Consider the following 17536-nt stretch of genomic DNA (forward strand, 5'->3'; position numbering starts at 1 on the left):
GGTGCGCAACGAATTATGCAATTAATCCAGATTGACTTTAAATCGAATCGTCGTCGGACGACGCGCGAGCTCATTTTTAAATCGAACCGCGTCGCCTCCATTACGAATGATCATCTTCCTTTCATCCTATTTATATGCATAAATATACCGGGTGCCTCGCGTATCGAATGATCTAATGAACGTATTTCCATTTTTTTCATCAACAAATGTACGACTATTTGTACTACATTATGTTTTATTCGATAATTAAAAGCCGACAGAGCCGTGAGTTACTTTCGTAGAAAGAAATACCATCGAATCTAACCAGACAAAATACGTTTCATATGTTTGAACTGAGCAGACGAGTTCTAGCGAGAAACGATAAGCCTGTTTGAGATAACGCGTTAAACGTGTCTATACTTCGTTTTTGATCTTGTCAGTTACGCCCAGTCCGTCGCACGTTACTCTCATAAAACGTTAGCAATCGTTTAACGTTAGATAATAAACTTTCAAACTTGGACGTGTCGGAAAACGCGAGGAGAGTTCATTGCGCAAAATATATATTAAAAATAAGAAGCGTTATATCTTATCGATTAATCGACGCAACAAAATGCCAGGTATATATATATACATACTATTTGAAATATTTCTAATTCGTTAAACAAGCCTGATTTATATTCTAACAAATTTTCACGCGACTAAAGTACGCATCATTTGATATTTTTGACTCGTGTTTTGACACCTATAATAGCAAGTCGTAATTCAGATAAATCTTATCTAGATTCGATATCTCTATCGCGATATGTTCTTTTAAATAACTTATTATTAAAACGTAAATGTGTTCTATCAATGGAATAAGAAACTTCTCGAAAAATCTCAAGCATTGGGACGAAAAAATAATTAAGAAGAATACACCATCATTCTTCGTCATTTTAGGATATAAATGGGTTCCTTATCATCACGGTGTGAGATGTTACTGGCAACCAAATATGATTACAATTGGCAGAGATTTAGATGGTATGAATCTCGTGGTTGGTCGTGCCAGACACCATGGCGATGTTTTACCAGCTAAAGTAAAACCAGATCACAATGTTGCTTATGTTTGTTACGATGGGGGTGAACATATAAAACATGAATACGAGGTAAATCAAAAATCTAAATACTCCATTGATATTTTCCTTAAAAATTTTCAACGTCGAGTCGTTAAAAGTAGTTTAAATCTGTAAATGTTGATTTTACGAACAAACAGACGAACAAAGACGTAGAATTTCTTCGTGGAATATTATGCTAATGATTTCACGCATAAACATGAAATCCTCTGTTTGCCGTAATACTTTCGAGTATCAGCAAAGAAGAGAGAAGCGTGAATAATTAACGCTATATAGCCATGTATAATAATTTATTTGCTCTGGCACGATATTAAAGAGGATTAGCTAATAAACTTTTGTACAAATTGTATATACGTATATATTCTAAAGTATATAATTATATCAACTATATTCCTTATCTCTTTACTCGAGAGACTTACGAATCGATTAGAGCAAGTATAGGCCACTCGAAGAATATTTCTAAACAAAGTTTAATAATCCTCGTCGTCTATTCTCTGTCGATTAGATTCTAATGACAGCGGAGTTCAAATGGATTCCTGCGAGTCATGGACATGTACCCGAGGATGCCGTTGAAGCTGGTAGGACAGTTGATGGCGAAGTTCTATTCGTTGGTCGTACTTATCACAATGGTGTCCCTTGCGTTGGCAAGGTAATTTCTATATTCTTATATATTAGCTTGTCCCATAAGTTCCTTCCTTTTTTTTCATGCCAAATCAATAGACGATATTTATTGTTTAATAGACAATAGATAGTTCCAAACAAACGACCAAAATGTGCACTTTCCTCCGTTGCATCCTCCGAACTCTTGAGCCTTTCGCATGCTAGACTCCATTTTTTTTGTCTATTTTAGGTGCAAAGAAGTCATGGGGTTTTGTATATACCTTTCAACGGACAGGAAGTTCCTTACAGGCAATACGAGGTCCTCGTTCAAAATTGATTCTTTCGGCAATTTGATTGCTTTGGATTCTTTTAAACGAAATAGATCAAAATCGTACATAACTCGAAAGTTGTCTTTTTCATAATAGAAAACTCATAGGAAAGAAGATGGTTGTTCTTTGCGATATATACGACGATCGTCCCGTTATCTGCTTTTGGCAAGGAACTTCTAACGACGTGCTTAGTATGCGAAGAAAAGTCATTTATCATCCCCTTTCTCTTCCGATGAAAACGATCTCTGTGTTTCGTTTATGGGGTCCTCCATCGAGTGTACGAGGATGACTATTAAATTCGCTTCCATTTTAATCGTGTACTTTGAAACCGTTGTTAAATCTTCCATTAAATTATTCGTTCGAGGTATACACAGATCATCTTTAAAGAACATACTGCCTTGATTATGACACATTACATATTATTATTACATATGCCTTGAAAGCGATTAGAAAAATAATTCGAGTAAGATGTTCAATCGAAAAGAAACCATCGATCTACTCGCGAACAAATGGACGAATACAAATAAATCTGGCTTGCGTGGGATTTACTTTTCATCCTCAGTCTTTCTTTCTCGTTCGCTTCTTTGTTCCAAACCGTTCTCTTCGCGATAATTCAAAAAACTTTGGCAAAAAGTAATATAATGGAAGAAAGGAGAGCAACCGGTGGTCGTTTCCTCAGAGTACACCCGTTACGTGTTGGGCACGTGGCCGTTGCGGCATTACAACTCCCATGGACGGCACGTGGCCAGCCGGCAATTTCCCCTCCTACCCCTTTATCCACCCCGTTACTACCGTCATGGACACGTTCGTAGGGTGAACGAAAGATAAGAAAGATAGAAAAGGAGAAGGGCAACGTAACTAGAAGAAAAAAAAACAGTAAGAGGGAAAGGGAATAAGCTTTGGTAAGAATAGTTGAACGTTGTTCATGCTATTTAATATTTGATCGAAGTGAGATGCTTCCCCATGAAGAAAGAGAGAGAGAGAGAAGAGAGAAGGTGGTAAGGGGGCGATGTCCACGTGCAGACGATCCGTTCCCTTTTGATTAATTTTGGTACGGATCGTCGCTCGGTACGTGGATGATTTTCAACAAAGGAAAATGCGCGTTGGAAAAAAGGGGGAGGTGAATGAGTATGAGAGAAAGAAAAACGGGGGGAGGAAGGGGAAAAAAAATGGCAACAGCTGGCACTGAGACGAGAATCTACGTAGGACAATGAACAACCCTCGTCCCACCCAATTCCCTCCCCTTTTTTCGACACTGGGGGCATATATGTATATGCACGCGTATATATACATGTATATTATATTAGGAACAAGAGCACTGCTACCCTTCTTACTTTTACTTCGAAATCGTTTCTAACTCGTTTCGCGATTGAACGATTTGCCCGAAGGCAGTACCAGAGTGATTATTCTCGAATGCAATTGTGAACGACAAAATGAGAGAGAAGACCAGGGAGAGATTTATAAAAGGATTATCGATTCTTTTTAACTTTCGTTTCTTTTTTAATTCGTAAATAAATTTTCTTTTAGTCAACATTATAATATATTTGATATTTAATTCGGGAGAAAGAAGTACGCTTGTTTCGCAATTAACTGGAACGATTATCGTTTATATTTTTTTTTTTTTGTATCTTTTGGAAATAATATTTTTTTTGGGGGAAAAAGAAAAATGTAAAAGGCGTTGTTAAATAGGAAAAAATTGTTTGAAAAAATAACGTGACAGGCAATTTCGGCACGGTAGATATCCGTTCGTACTCACGGTGGGAAGACAAAAGTGGATATGAACTAGCACCACGCGGATTTAATAAACGCGTTGCATCCGTGGCGCATCCGTGGCGCATCCGTACCGCGTATACCGTCGGAAAATAATCCGCATACACGCGATTGTCTTTTCATTCGCCATTCCATCTCGCTCGAAACGCATATCATTCTACCTTTTATCCGTGTACGCGTGTATATGTATATCGAAATCCTCGTTTATTGCGATTTCCTCTGGACACACGTCGATTCGTCACCATCGATAAACGACTATGACGACGAGCGGAATTACGCGCTCGCGCGCACCATTGCCGGTCAACCCTTTCCTCGCACCCACCCACCCACGCACACACACGCACACACACGTTTATCTGGATAGATAATCTGCATCGAGAATCCAACAAATGCTTCTCTGTCTCGTTGAAATTCCGACAGTTCGGTACTACTCTCTCGACAAAAATAATCATTTCTTCGAGATGAAACGGACAATATTTTTTCGAGGATTAAATATTAACAAAAAAAGAATAGAGAGAAAAAAAAGGATATCTAAAACTGGTGAAAAACGTTTAGAAATTAGTTTCAAATATAAATCACGCGTAAACGTAAATAATATATTTACCGACTCGTTGATTAACAAAATAAAAAAACGAAAAAGAAAGAGAAAAGGAGTATACATATCTAGAAATGTACCGTTTTATCAGCACAGTAGTAGTTCGATTAGAAAAACTTTGACACGAGATTGGCGAGACTGGTTGGACGAAGAATTTATTTAGGGAATACAGAGCCCACTCGAATCTAGACGGTCCATATGGTGCAAGAGACACGAAATCCAGAAGCAGAATCGGGATATTCGAAAAGAGAGAAGGAGAGAGAGCAAGAGAGAAAGAGGGAGAGAGGAAGAGGACAGCTGCTCACTCGAGTCGATTCAAATAATTTCGCAGCTGCTGTTGCTGTTTCTTCTCTTGTCCTGTTAGCATCGGTACTGTTTTCCATCTTGTGGATATAACACCTCTTTCATTCTAAAGCTTTCACGTAAATTGTAACTTACGAATAAAAGCTCCATGATTTTATTGAATCCTTATTGTACGGAAAAATACACGAACACTACGAGAAATAGGAAAACCTTAAGAGGTAAATTTTTTAAATCCATTTTTCTTCTTATTCTTCTCGCACGAATAGGAGTATTACTTTGATTCGACTTCGTAAAAACTCACGCAGACTTTTCTTTACAGGGGGGGGGGGAGGAAGGAAAACGATTACTCGAGTAAAATCGAATGTTTCCTACGCGCGTTCTTATTTTTTTTCTTATTTTCTTCTACACTCTCGAACGAATATCATGTGTTAATAATTAATTATATTACGATAGGTGTATATATATGGCCGCGCATCTCAGTAAGTTTTTGTTAAAAGAATAGATAGATAAAAAGAAAGAGAGAGAAAGAGAGAGGTCCCCCGGAGACCTGTAGGTTTTTATTAAAGTAACCATACTCGCTTAGTTGCCAACCAAAAAATCCGCACTTATTTGCCAACCCAATAAAACGAACAGGTTCTTCTCGTTGAGAATAGAATTTTTCCTTGGTATTCGAAGAGACCCAATTCATGGGGCCTGCTCATTTTGGACCCTCCCCTTTTTTATGAGGCTTCTCGTTGGTCTACCTTAATACGCGTATATGCATGCTACTATCTGCCACGCTCTAATTTCTCTCTGTCTCTCTCTCTCTCTCTCTCTCTCTGTCTTTTTTTTTCTGTAGAGCACATATGCATACTTATATGTGTATATACACATAGGATATGTCCGAGTTGCAGCTGCCTGACGCACGGGCCTCCTCGTGCCATCTGCCATAAGTAGAGGCTATGCGTACACGCCTCCATCACAGGACCCCAAGGTCCTTAATGGCTTCACGACAATACAGGGTGTACCAAAATTTAACGAATAATCTACCAACTTCTTCTTTATACATCTCCCCAGCTTTATTCTATTCGAATCTACAGTTTGATTCTTTCTATGGTAACTTTACACCCACTTACGCGTGTTTCTGCGAAAATGAAAATTCGTTGGTTCGATGGAAGATGATTAAGTATCATATTTAATATATCAACGAACAAAATTCGTGTAATAATTGGATTAATTGTCGATTGAAAAATCATAAACAATAACGTGACAGGCGTTAGTTCGCGATATTAGATCGGTAGAACGAATCGATTAGGCTCGTCCGATCGTCGTGCATACATATATTAAAAATAAAGAGAGAGGATTGGACGCGGGATTTCTTTTACTCTCTCGGATGAAATAAAAGTGGACACACCCGAGCAATTTTCAAAAGAGGGAACGGAAGGGAAGGGAAGGGGGGTGGGAGAGGTTGTTGCAAAAGATTTAACAATAGCGAATCTAATGTTATACGTGACCTAAATAAGGTAAAATAAAGAAAGAATTTTTGTATGGGGATTCTCTTGGTAGAAAAGAAGAGAGAGAGAACAAGTATCCGTATAAAAATTAACATAACGAGTGCAAAAGCCGAGCGAAAATAATACGCGTGCGAGAAGAAGGGGTAGAAAGGGAGGAACGGGGTGATGAAACGGATGGGGGGTTAGTCTCGCACGCAACTGGCACGCGACGACATCAGCTGGCTCTTAACAATGGATCGGATCAACGATCCTCTCTCTTTTTTCTTTTTTTTTTGTTCATGCAACCATAGCCTCGGGCTCTTTTGAAAAAAAAAAAGAAAAAGAAGTTACACTAACCGAGCACCCTTTTGCGCTTGTACAATATCGTTTTCTCTCTCTTTTTATGTCGTACTTTTTACTATTCTACATTATTCTCTCCATCATAACACCCCAATCGTGTGCGGCGCAGGAAGAAGATTAAATAACGTATATCGTTGCAGAATTCTTCTTATCGTTTCTCTCGTGAAAGTATGAAAATCCAATATTAAAATGGAATGCAATTGAAATGCGAGCTTCGATAGGTGGAAATATATTTTTCAATAGACGAACTTTCCTCGCTAAATCGAATGTTATTTTAACGTTCGAGTTAATGTAGCGTAGGAGAGTTACAATCAAATATTTACAATATTAATGTATTATATTTTAATTTTCATTCATTTATCCCAGAGATAGAAATTTTATGATAGAATGCAATTATACGTTATATGAAATTAATGAAATTTCTCTTTTCCCCGAAAAGATTAATATCACGCGTTAGAAAAAAAATAAAGAGAAAAGGATGAACGAAAATACAAATAAAGAAAAATAGAGAGAGAAAGAGAGAGAGAGAGAGAAAGAGAGAGAGAGAGTGAGAGTGAGATTTGCTTTGCGAATTAGCATGAATAAATAGAACCTTTTGTTTTCACGAGTTTTACATATGCATGCATACCTGCCTCCGTGTATATCTTTTCAGACACACATATTTACATATACGTATACATATACATACATACATACATACATATATATGTTGGAGATACAGAGGAAAAGGGCAGTTTCTGTTAGAACTGCATCCTTGAATTAACACGTACAATTGAAGATGTCGAGGGTGCAAACGTTCCTCTTTGAATTAAATCTTTTCGATGTACACGTACACACACACACACACACACACACACGCGTTGATGAAATTTCCTAGAACATTCGTAAATAAATTAACATAATCAAAAAGTATGATATTATCAATCGAACAATTTTCTGCAGTTAAATAAAAATAAATAAGGAAAGAATGGAGAAAGATTTTCGTGTAATTGCCTTTACTCGAGTAAGAACGGTTTGTAATGGTATCACGATAGAATAGTACTCTCCTTCTCTCCCTCTCTCTCTCTCTCTTTTGATGGATATTGTTGAACATATATCGTAGTTGGTAGGGGTATATGCCCAGACACTATCTCTCTTCGTGAGCAATGCAAGCAGTAAGCTCCGGTGCTTTCACGATCAACAATAGAAAGAGGAAAAAAATAAAAATGCGAGATAGAAAAGCAACCACCCCCTCCTCACCCCTTACGATATATATATGTAGCCCGTCTAAGGTTTAAAGCATACTGATAGATATACACTGCAAAACGTATCTAGATTCAAGGATATCTTTCTTTCTTTCTTCTGCGCTCTTTGTAGGATGTTAAACTCGCGTGCGCGAAAAAGATTGGCGTGCCAGGTTCGCATTATCGAAAATTCGTTTACCTTAACATCGTAAAGTATTCTTTCCACGTATCAAGACAACGCGTGGATATGCCAGTGAATTGTTATACTCTTGGTCTCTTTTTGTCTGGCCGTTTTTATCTTTCCTTCCATAAACAAATATAATCGATCCGCATAGAAAAAAGACCTCGTTCGATAATTCACGTTTGATTATTTCTATCAACGATTTGCGTATATAAATCTATCGAAATTCAGCATGTGTATACGGTCCGTTTGCTATTATCGATTACCGGTGTCGGTATTATTGGAAATGAATTCGTTTCATTAAGCACCTAATCCAACGTTATTTCAGGCTCGATCGTTGACACTCGAATCGAATAAAACAAGTGGTCGATTGTTTAAACGAAATTATGGTTAGTCGATAGTAATCGTTTGTATCTTCTACTGTGTATAAAAAAAGAAATAAGAGGATCAAAATAAAAACGGCAGGAATATGAGACAATTGTTCGTTAAATTTAGTAGAAAAAGATTAAAGTATAGAAATTAGATCCGACTTCGTACATCAACCGCATTATGGTTGTTTGTTAGAACTCGAAAGTATGGATGGAAAGATAGGGAGAGGGTTCTTCCTTCTCTCGAAAAAGAAGAAAGAAATATAGGAAGCTTCGATGTTCCTTCTTCTATCGCTTGTTCGCGACAAGAGCACAAAGGAAAATCTTCTTCCTCTATATAGTTCCTAAGCTTTTCCTCCCTCATCTCACCAGAGATTTAATTATCGAAGTTTTCGTTAAGGGCTGGCTGGCTCGCCCTTCTTTCATCGTCCTTCTCCAACTCCTCGACTGAGTTTACCTTATCGAAATAAGGATATACCGAAGATCTCGCCGCGAGCAAAACTCAAATTTCAATATATACATGGATAGTCAAATTTATATTACTTGTACAAACATTGAAAATTTTTCATTTCGTATAACGTAAATTCAAATGAAGACACTTGAAAAAGAAAGAAAACAAAATCTTTCTCCCTCGAATCGAATAAAAAATTATACTTAAAAATGAATATAATTTGTTTTACAAAAAATCTATGGAATCTAAAGGAAATAAATAAATAAATAATTAATAATCAGAAAATTGTTTATATCGCGTATATAAATAATAGAAGATTGTATAATATAAAAGGGATGTATGACTAAGGGTCCTAAGGATTAAACGTTCGGTCCTGGGCAATCGGGCACGCAACAGTGTCTGCGGGGTTGCATGGTGCTAGGCGCACAGGGAAAAATCAACGATAAAGAGAGATGGAAATACAGACAGACAGGAACGAGGGAAAGAGGGAGAGAGAGAAGGAAGAAGCAGAGGGAGAAGGGTGAAAATGCTGCTGGAATATAGAAGAGAGAAAGATAGGGGTTGAAGAGGGGTGTGGAAAGCGAGGTAGTTGCAGACGCGCCTCGACAGGGGTAAATGTCCGTACGAATGCACCCCGGATTGGCTTTGGGGTGGTTTCCATGGAGACCAATTCGCTCGGCCCGGGGAAGTTCCTACTGCTGGCAATACCGAGCAAGAGGGAGAGAGAGAAGGAAGCATCAGCTTTTCCTGGAGAGAATCGTGCACGAAAAGCCTTCGTCGTTGTGCTTTCGATTCCAAAATAGTCGAAACTCTCTCTCTCTCTGACGTAGTCGCATGTATTTCGTCGAGCATATACATACAATATTATATAAACGTCCTTTTTTCTATTTCTATTTCTCTATGACTGATAAAACTGCTTTGAACGTTGTTAGAATGATCGATTCGATCTCTAAACTTCGATCGTCGATCATTTTCCTATCTTTTTTTCTTTTTTATCTTCCTACGATTAATCTTTCTATCTTTCTTCTACTTTCTTCTACTAAGATCGATCACACTTTTTTCTCTATTTTCTAAAATTGTTTCAACATTAATAATAATTATCATTATTATTAGCTTCAATATACGCGTATGCACGTTTCTGTAGTTTTATTTTCTTTTTCTTTTTCTTTTTTCCTTTTTCTTTTTTCTACGATAAATATATGCGAGGATCGACAATAGGGATAATCTAGAAATTTTTAGTTATATAAAGTGTACGTATATATAAGGTATTATGAACATTAGTTATATAAACCATGGGATAATTTAATATGACGTCCGAACGTTGCGTAAAACAATTTCTAACAATATCTTCTTACAGAATAGTTGTTTGTTCGTTCCTATTGTTTGTTATACATTAATCACATTTATTTTGACGCATGGACATTAGCACGTATCTAATCTGTGTTTAGTTTGTTGTATTATTATTATAAAAGAATTATTATCAATTAAAATTGACTAAAGACTATCGTTCAAAATTATTCTATCATTGATAGCAATTGTAATTTGAAATATAGCATATGTAGAATTGAAAAATTTAATATGTTAACTCGTAATAATTATTAATATTTTAACAGAATTTTGAATGCATATTCACGTACGGATAGATATACGTATAAATGACTATTAATAATCATCTGATCGATATATGACGAGCAGAATAGAGACGTGTACAACAGCCGAAGCTGTTATAATTTAAAACAATTTAATATTAATCGGTAAAAGAAATAAAAAGAAAAGACAAAACCAAATAAAAATTGCTTGATTGGATTATTATGAAATATAGAAAAAAATATGTAGAAAATATAAATTTGTTGGTTTTGTTTTTCGACAACATGAGGAAAGAGAGAGAGGATAGAAAGGAAGGAAGGAGGAAGGAAGGAAGGAAGGAAGAAGAGAAAAGGACAGACGAATAGCGTCGAATCGATCGTGTCTGGCTCCGACCTTGGCAGTGACGTACTCTCCTGCGAACCAGATGACAAAGGCCTCGATCACGATCGCTATGTACAACAAAAAATAGAAGAAATTGCATCTTTGTATTCCTTCTGCTTCAATTTTTAATTACTTGCTCGATTACAACGATCCAATTTATTTATTTTCCTTTCTCTAATATATATTTTATTTAAAAACCATACCTTATCTAATTTTATTCGATATATTACATCGTATTAAATGCATTCGCGTTAAAAAATGCACTTTTACATTTATCTCTATTCTTTTACACGATGCACGAAATTTGTATTTCCATGTGTCTTCTTCATTTTCCTTGTTTTCTACATTTTGTTGTACATCACATTTATATCAAATGTATTTTTAATTTTTTTCTTATCATTTTTTACCTACCCTCCCCACGACATTTATAATACATTAAATGTGTTCGTTATTATTTTCTTTTTTCTTTTCACTCTTGACGTTTCTATTAAAATGTATTTTCAATTTGTTACTCGCGTCTCTTGATAAATTTATTTTACGAGGATACGTTTAATACCAATGTTTTTATTCGTGGCTTTCCGATTTTCATTATATTTTTTTTCTTTTTTATCAGGATACATCCAACGTAGACAAAGTTAATGCAAACGCATTTTGATATTTGTTTAGTTGTATTTTGTTTTTTATATTTTTGGATTTTAATATACTCACAGCAACATACGATGAATATGTTTGTCACAAATTGCATGAGATTGAAATATACGAAGAGAGATTCGATGTTATTCGAGAAAAAGGATGATTCTTTGATGTTTAAAGATCGCAGACAGAGTGTATCGAACGGTGTACCTCTTCCTTTCATATCCTTTCCACTTATACGTAACAGGATTTCACAGAGTCTATCGTCTTGACCACCCAACGTGAATTACCTGCAAAAGAACATACGAGTAAACACTTTTTTTCAAAGAGTTTTTACGTTTGTAGAATCACATACCAAAGAGACGATCACCAAAAGTATAAAACTGCAATCACAGCTGTGATCGTAAGTTCGTGAAAAAATTAATAATAACAAGAACATCGTTTTATATTTCGATGCCACGTTGCTACTGTTGAAAGGTAGAATCATTTTCATTAATAAGAATTAAGGATCGGTATCCTCGTCGTAATTAACATAATCGATAACGAATTTACCAGTATAATACAATAACGTAATAAAGGCCGATAATTAAATTTGAAACACAATGAGCCCAAATGATTTTACTTATTATAATAGAAGAAGCCTTTACCTTCTGTATCGTAGAATGATCTAGAACAATACTGAAAGCGATCTTAATCTATTATTACCATAAGATACGGTATTTTATTTCAAACGTTCTCTCCTACACAACACACACACACACACACACACACACTCGGCAAACTAAACACAGTTTATCTATTATTCTCTATCCGTAATTTCCACCTACTGAATACTTCATCGTAAAACTCGTACTCTCGGCGTAAAACAAAGTTTCTCAATGATCGTGAAACTCCTCGAATAGAAAAAGGTGACGAAGTACAATATTACGAATTAATATTAATAAGAAAAAGAACGGACATTTATAGCAGTGGAACATTATTCACGATCGTATTGGAAACAGCAGTGATCGTTAAATATGTAATACTTTGAAAACAAAAAAATGGTCAAAGAGAAAGAGAAAAAGATGATTGCGTTTCGTAGCCAAGCCAAGCTTGTAATTTCCTTTTGTTTTAAATAAGCAATAAAAGAGAGATGATACAAAAAGATAAGGTTTTATAAAGTGAACTTTGAACTCTACTCTCTCTCTCTCTCTCTCTCTCTATTTTTATCCGATGCAACCACAAGTATTATGGAATTGATATCTTAGAAAACGATGAAAGGGCTCTACGAGAAAGATGCATTGATTTAATTATCAAAATACGCTATTTCAATATTCTTTTGTTAATATATATGCAAAATAATTATATATTTATTTAATTTTCTTTTAATAAATAGAGATAACTAAAAATATAATAAATTTCAAAATTCAATTTAATAGCTGGCATAAAGTACAGAAACGTAGGAAGCTGATGCTTTCAACATCTACAACGATAAAAAAAACAAACGAACAAGAGAATTAAATTAAGAAAAATATCAAAATACTAAATTTATTTTTCAGAGAGAGAGAGAGAGAGAGAACTTACTTGAGCGAATCCTTCCAAAGATAACTCCATAAATTTGGCAGCAGTGATTTTAAATCGTTTTTGAGATCTGATCATCAGAAACAGTAAAGATCTGCTGTCGTTGTGATCGAGTTCGTACCAATTACATTCGTATGCTGCTTTTTCGATAGCCGTGCTCTAAAAATAAAAATGATACATTTTGAAATCATTTATGAACTTGCGTATCATTGCTAATATTATTAATAATTATTACTTTACCTTAGATCTTATAAATTCGCCAGCAAAACAAAGAACAAAAGCTTCCAAATTGACTAAAATATAATATGGAATAGTCCTTGCCAATATAACAGATCTTTGTTCCGAATCGAGCGACTGTTATCGAACAGCATATTTTCCACAATCTTCGAATGAATAATTTAAGAGAAAGAAAAATCAAATATCAGCTCACCGTAACGATCAAAAAACCCAATAAACCGATCACCAATGTATTCGAAAGAAATTGCATCAATGCTATGTAAGAAAATATATTCTCAATATTCTCAGCGAAAGTTATGACCTTTTGATGACTGTTGATCAAAGGTCTGAACGTTTTATTACAGGGTAGACGATCCTTCACCATTTTAGAAATTTCTGACAACTTTTGACAGATTATTTCCGCTTGGCCGTCGACGTGGAGTATCTCAAAATTTCATATAAAATAAAACGTTGAAAAAGAAAAAAGTAAAAGGCAAAGTATTTAAGTTTTTCGGTGGTAACTTTTTCTCACCAAAGTAACCAGCAACGCGTTCGTCATACCCGAGGTAGAAGCAGCCACGAATTCTAAAAGAAACTGAGCAAGATTGACGAGCTCGTAAATCGGCGATCTCGTAGCGTCAAATGGTAATTCCATCTTAAGAAGCAATTGTTTTTCTTGAGCAAATAGACCGAACGAAAGGAAGAATGTAACGCCTACGGAATAAGAACCAACGAAGAAGTTCGTGTAACGACGCGATAATTTCACTTTCTTCGACATTATTTCAACGTTTTCTTTCAGGATTAGACACTCTCTCCACTCGTCTATCATCATTTTCAAAATCTCACTAAACACTCTGATGGAATAGATCTTTTCATTGAATTTTATCAACGATCTCGACGAATTATATCAAAAATGAAATTAAACAAATAAATCTTATTGATAAAGTAACACTTACCTGTGTTTCATCCAAAGTATAATTAATTTCAGAAAAAGTAAACTATTAGAAACAGTGATACTTAAACAATCCATCAAACCTGGTAAATCCCCCGATCGATAGTGCGTCAAAATATACCAAAACTGAAAAGACAGGGTAGAACACATTGTCAAAATCCAAAGAACTCGATGAATAATAGCGTAAGCGTAACCAGGCCATAATCCAGTGAAACGTAGACTAAACTCGAGCAAAAGATTTATTGGACTGGCAGGTAACATTGAATTTGTGATTTCGAATTTTCTTCAACTTCGAAACTTTCAATGCGTATTATTTATTTATTTTTTATCACCATCGATAAAACAGTATCTCGATCATTAGACAACAACGAAGAAAAAGAAGAAGAAGAAGGAACTCCGATCGAAAGAAAATGAAGTAGAAATGATACGAGATTTGTTGCATAAACGATTTCTATTGGTGCCTCTATCAGCCCCCTCCCCTCAATCTTTCCTTTTCCTCACTTCATTTTAAATTGATAGTTTTTCAAGTATGATTATAGCGTCCAACGTTAAAGAATACATAAAGAAAGAGGAAAAACATATTATTACGTAGATCTTGAATTGAGAAGGAAAAAAACTAAAATATAGAAATAATAAGTTTAAGAGAGAGAGAGAACCCTTCGTGATCGAAAATCATTCGATTTAATAATGCAAATCCATATTCATGGGAGTTACACGCGAGAGCTGTCCACATCGTTCTTGTTTTTCTTACTAAAGAAATAACGTACAAAGTTTTATTTCCACGAAAATGTGACAGAGAGAGAGAGAGAGAAAAGAAAAAATGAAAACAAATTGAATTTTGTTCTAACAAAAATTCCAACATAGTTTCTGGTAAGTTCAACGTTAATTCGATTTAAAAAAATATCGTATTTTTTGGAGGAAAGAAAAAGCATACAAAAGAAATATTATAAAAGCTACCTAAGGGTTCTATTTATATTATACGAATTGCCAAAAGAGTGTGTGATAGAATTAAATTAGTTAGAAATGTTTAATACATCGCATAAAGAACCGATACGTATGATCCAGAAGCTTTTAACATCTGAAACATATGATTTCTATATACTATTATTCTAATTAGAAAAAGAAAATAAATAAAATCTCGTCGGGGAAGAATATCTTACACTAGCGAATACTTCCAACGATAAATTCATAAACTTTCCAGCAGTGATGACAAATGGTTTTCTTGATCTGGCCATTAGAAGCAATAAAAATCGACTTTCGTTCGGATCCAATTCGTACCAAGTCGAATCGTAAGCTGCTCTCTCGATATCTGCGCTCTAAAAATAAAACAGTTACATATTTATAGCAATTAACATTTTTTTATATAATCTGTCGAATGAAGAAAATGGATGTTAGGTGATTTTAAAAATTATTACGCATTTTTCAATACTCGGTATGTTATTTTTGGAAGTAATTTATATTTCAAATTACTTAGGAATTAAACATACCCTGGAACTGAGATATTCACCAGCATAACAAAGGGCAAATGCTTCGAGATTTGCAAGAACGTAATAAGGGACCGTTTTAGCTAAAATTACAGACCTCAATTCGGAATCCAAAGACTGCAAAAAGAGAAGAGATTTTTTGAAAGAAACAAAAAGATATAATACATAATTACGAAATATCGATCGATATTTATTTACCGTAACAATCAGAAATCCAAGGGAACATATAACAAGTGTATTTGATAAGAATTGAATCAGTGCAATGTACGTAAATATATTTTCAATATTATCTGTAAAAGTTATGATCCTTTGATGTTTGTAGATCGATAATTTTAATATCTTACTACAGGATTCGCCGTTTCGGATCATCGATGATATATCTGATAGTTGACGACATATTATTTCAACTTGACCATCAACGTGCAATATCTAAATTGATTTTAGCTTTTAAATTTTTATAATTGTTAAATGAAAAACTTAGAAAAATGATTATTATTAATATTGCGCTTACCAATGTAACAAGAAATGCACTGAGCATACTTGACATCGAAGCAGCCATAAATTCTTGAAGAAACTGAACGATATTAACCAATTCGTAGATCGGTGATCTCGTAGCATCGAATGGCAATTCCATTTTCAAAATTAACTGTTTTTCTTGGCTGAACAAAGCGAAAGATAGAAAAAAAGTAACGCCTATCGAATAAGAACTGACGAAGAAACTCGAAAAACGTTTGGACAACGTCACCCTGTTCGACATCGTTTCCAAATTATTTTGTACGTTCGCGCAGTTCAACCAATCTTCGTTCATCATTTTTAAAATATCACCGAAGACACTGAGAATAATATATGCACAGTTTGAAAGAGAAAACAATTGACCAAAACTTCTAGATGCGTAGAAATGAATTTATCTAACGCTTACCGATTTTTCACCCAAAGTATAATTAACTTAATAAAAAAGACACTATTGGACAGGGTTATACTCAAACAATCCATCAAATCGGGCAAATCACCTGACGTTAAATGCATCACGAGATACCAATATTGAAAAACAAGAGTAGAACACATACTAATTATCCAAACGATACGATGAATTACTTCGTAAGAATAACCAGGCCAGAGACCAATAAGACGAAGACTTAACTCTACGAGTCGATTTATCGGACTGACGTTAGAAATCATCATCGTTGAAATTTTACTTTATAAAATACGCCGCCAACACTTGGTTAGAAAATTATCTCGATGATATGAACCGAACAAAACTTTCTTTTCTTTTCTTTTCTTTTTTTCTTTTTTTCTTTAACTCTCAACACGTTTGTCCTGAGTGAAACATTTTTATTCTACAGGCTACATAACTTCTTTTCTTTTTTTTTTATTTTCTTCTTCTAATCTCCAACGTAAGAGAGTTGGAAGAAAATAAATAAAAAAAGAAGAAGAAGAAGAAGAACGATCGACGTTCGAAGAAAAGTTTTGCAATATAAAATCCTGCGTGTATTAAACGAAATCGTTCTTTATATCTAGACGATGATTATAGGTTTTACGCGAGATTGAAAAAGATAGAAAGATTGCGAGCGTAGGGTGTGATGCCTCTTCTTTCTTGAACTTAGAAAACAAAAAGGAAATGAAAAAATAAAAAAAATATATATATATAAAAGTAAGAACGCGATCCTCCCCCTCTTCGCTAAGAAAATAAAACAGAGACTATGATAATCGAAAGACATTTGATTGAATTATTCAAAAACTTATGTGAGTTTACACGCAAACTTCTTTGCTATATGTCAACCACCCCTCATCTTCTTCCTCCTTCTTTTCCCCCACCTCCTTCATTATAGTCATCGTGAAACGTTGAAGTTGTTTCTTGCTTGTAAACTTCGTCAGAATAAACGCATCATCGAAATAACTATTTTTGTTGTAACTAACAATAAGTTTTAACTACCATCACATCGTTACTCCTACGTAGGAAGACACTGCAATTTGTCTTCATCG

General features: G+C 34.9%; 3 protein-coding genes across 3 annotated transcripts; 1 reads left to right on the forward strand and 2 right to left on the reverse strand.

Moving 5' to 3' along the window:
- The first annotated feature begins 566 nt into the window (after positions 1-566).
- Positions 567-2384, forward strand: LOC122515834. The gene is made up of 4 exons (XM_043633338.1): positions 567-596; positions 916-1121; positions 1594-1737; positions 1939-2384. Exons 1-4 carry the CDS (start codon positions 590-592, stop codon positions 2023-2025), a joined length of 444 nt encoding a protein of 147 aa, XP_043489273.1. The 5' UTR covers positions 567-589; the 3' UTR covers positions 2026-2384.
- A 10914-nt stretch (positions 2385-13298) lies between these two features.
- LOC122515889 lies at positions 13299-14330 on the reverse strand. Its single transcript, XM_043633382.1, has 3 exons — positions 14074-14330; positions 13650-13971; positions 13299-13562 (listed from the first exon to the last, which is right to left on the reverse strand). Exons 1-3 carry the CDS (start codon positions 14328-14330, stop codon positions 13323-13325), a joined length of 819 nt encoding a protein of 272 aa, XP_043489317.1. The 3' UTR covers positions 13299-13322.
- A 766-nt stretch (positions 14331-15096) lies between these two features.
- LOC122515890 (odorant receptor Or2-like) lies at positions 15097-16735 on the reverse strand. The gene is made up of 6 exons (XM_043633383.1): positions 16473-16735; positions 16065-16212; positions 15752-15982; positions 15557-15670; positions 15230-15385; positions 15097-15147 (listed from the first exon to the last, which is right to left on the reverse strand). The coding sequence occupies exons 1-6, from the start codon at positions 16733-16735 to the stop codon at positions 15097-15099; spliced, it is 963 nt and encodes a 320-aa protein (XP_043489318.1).
- Positions 16736-17536: the final 801 nt, after the last annotated feature.

Source organism: Polistes fuscatus, unplaced genomic scaffold (assembly GCF_010416935.1).
Source record: "Polistes fuscatus isolate 324 unplaced genomic scaffold, CU_Pfus_HIC Scaffold19, whole genome shotgun sequence".
NCBI classification, from domain to species: Eukaryota; Metazoa; Arthropoda; class Insecta; order Hymenoptera; family Vespidae; genus Polistes; species Polistes fuscatus.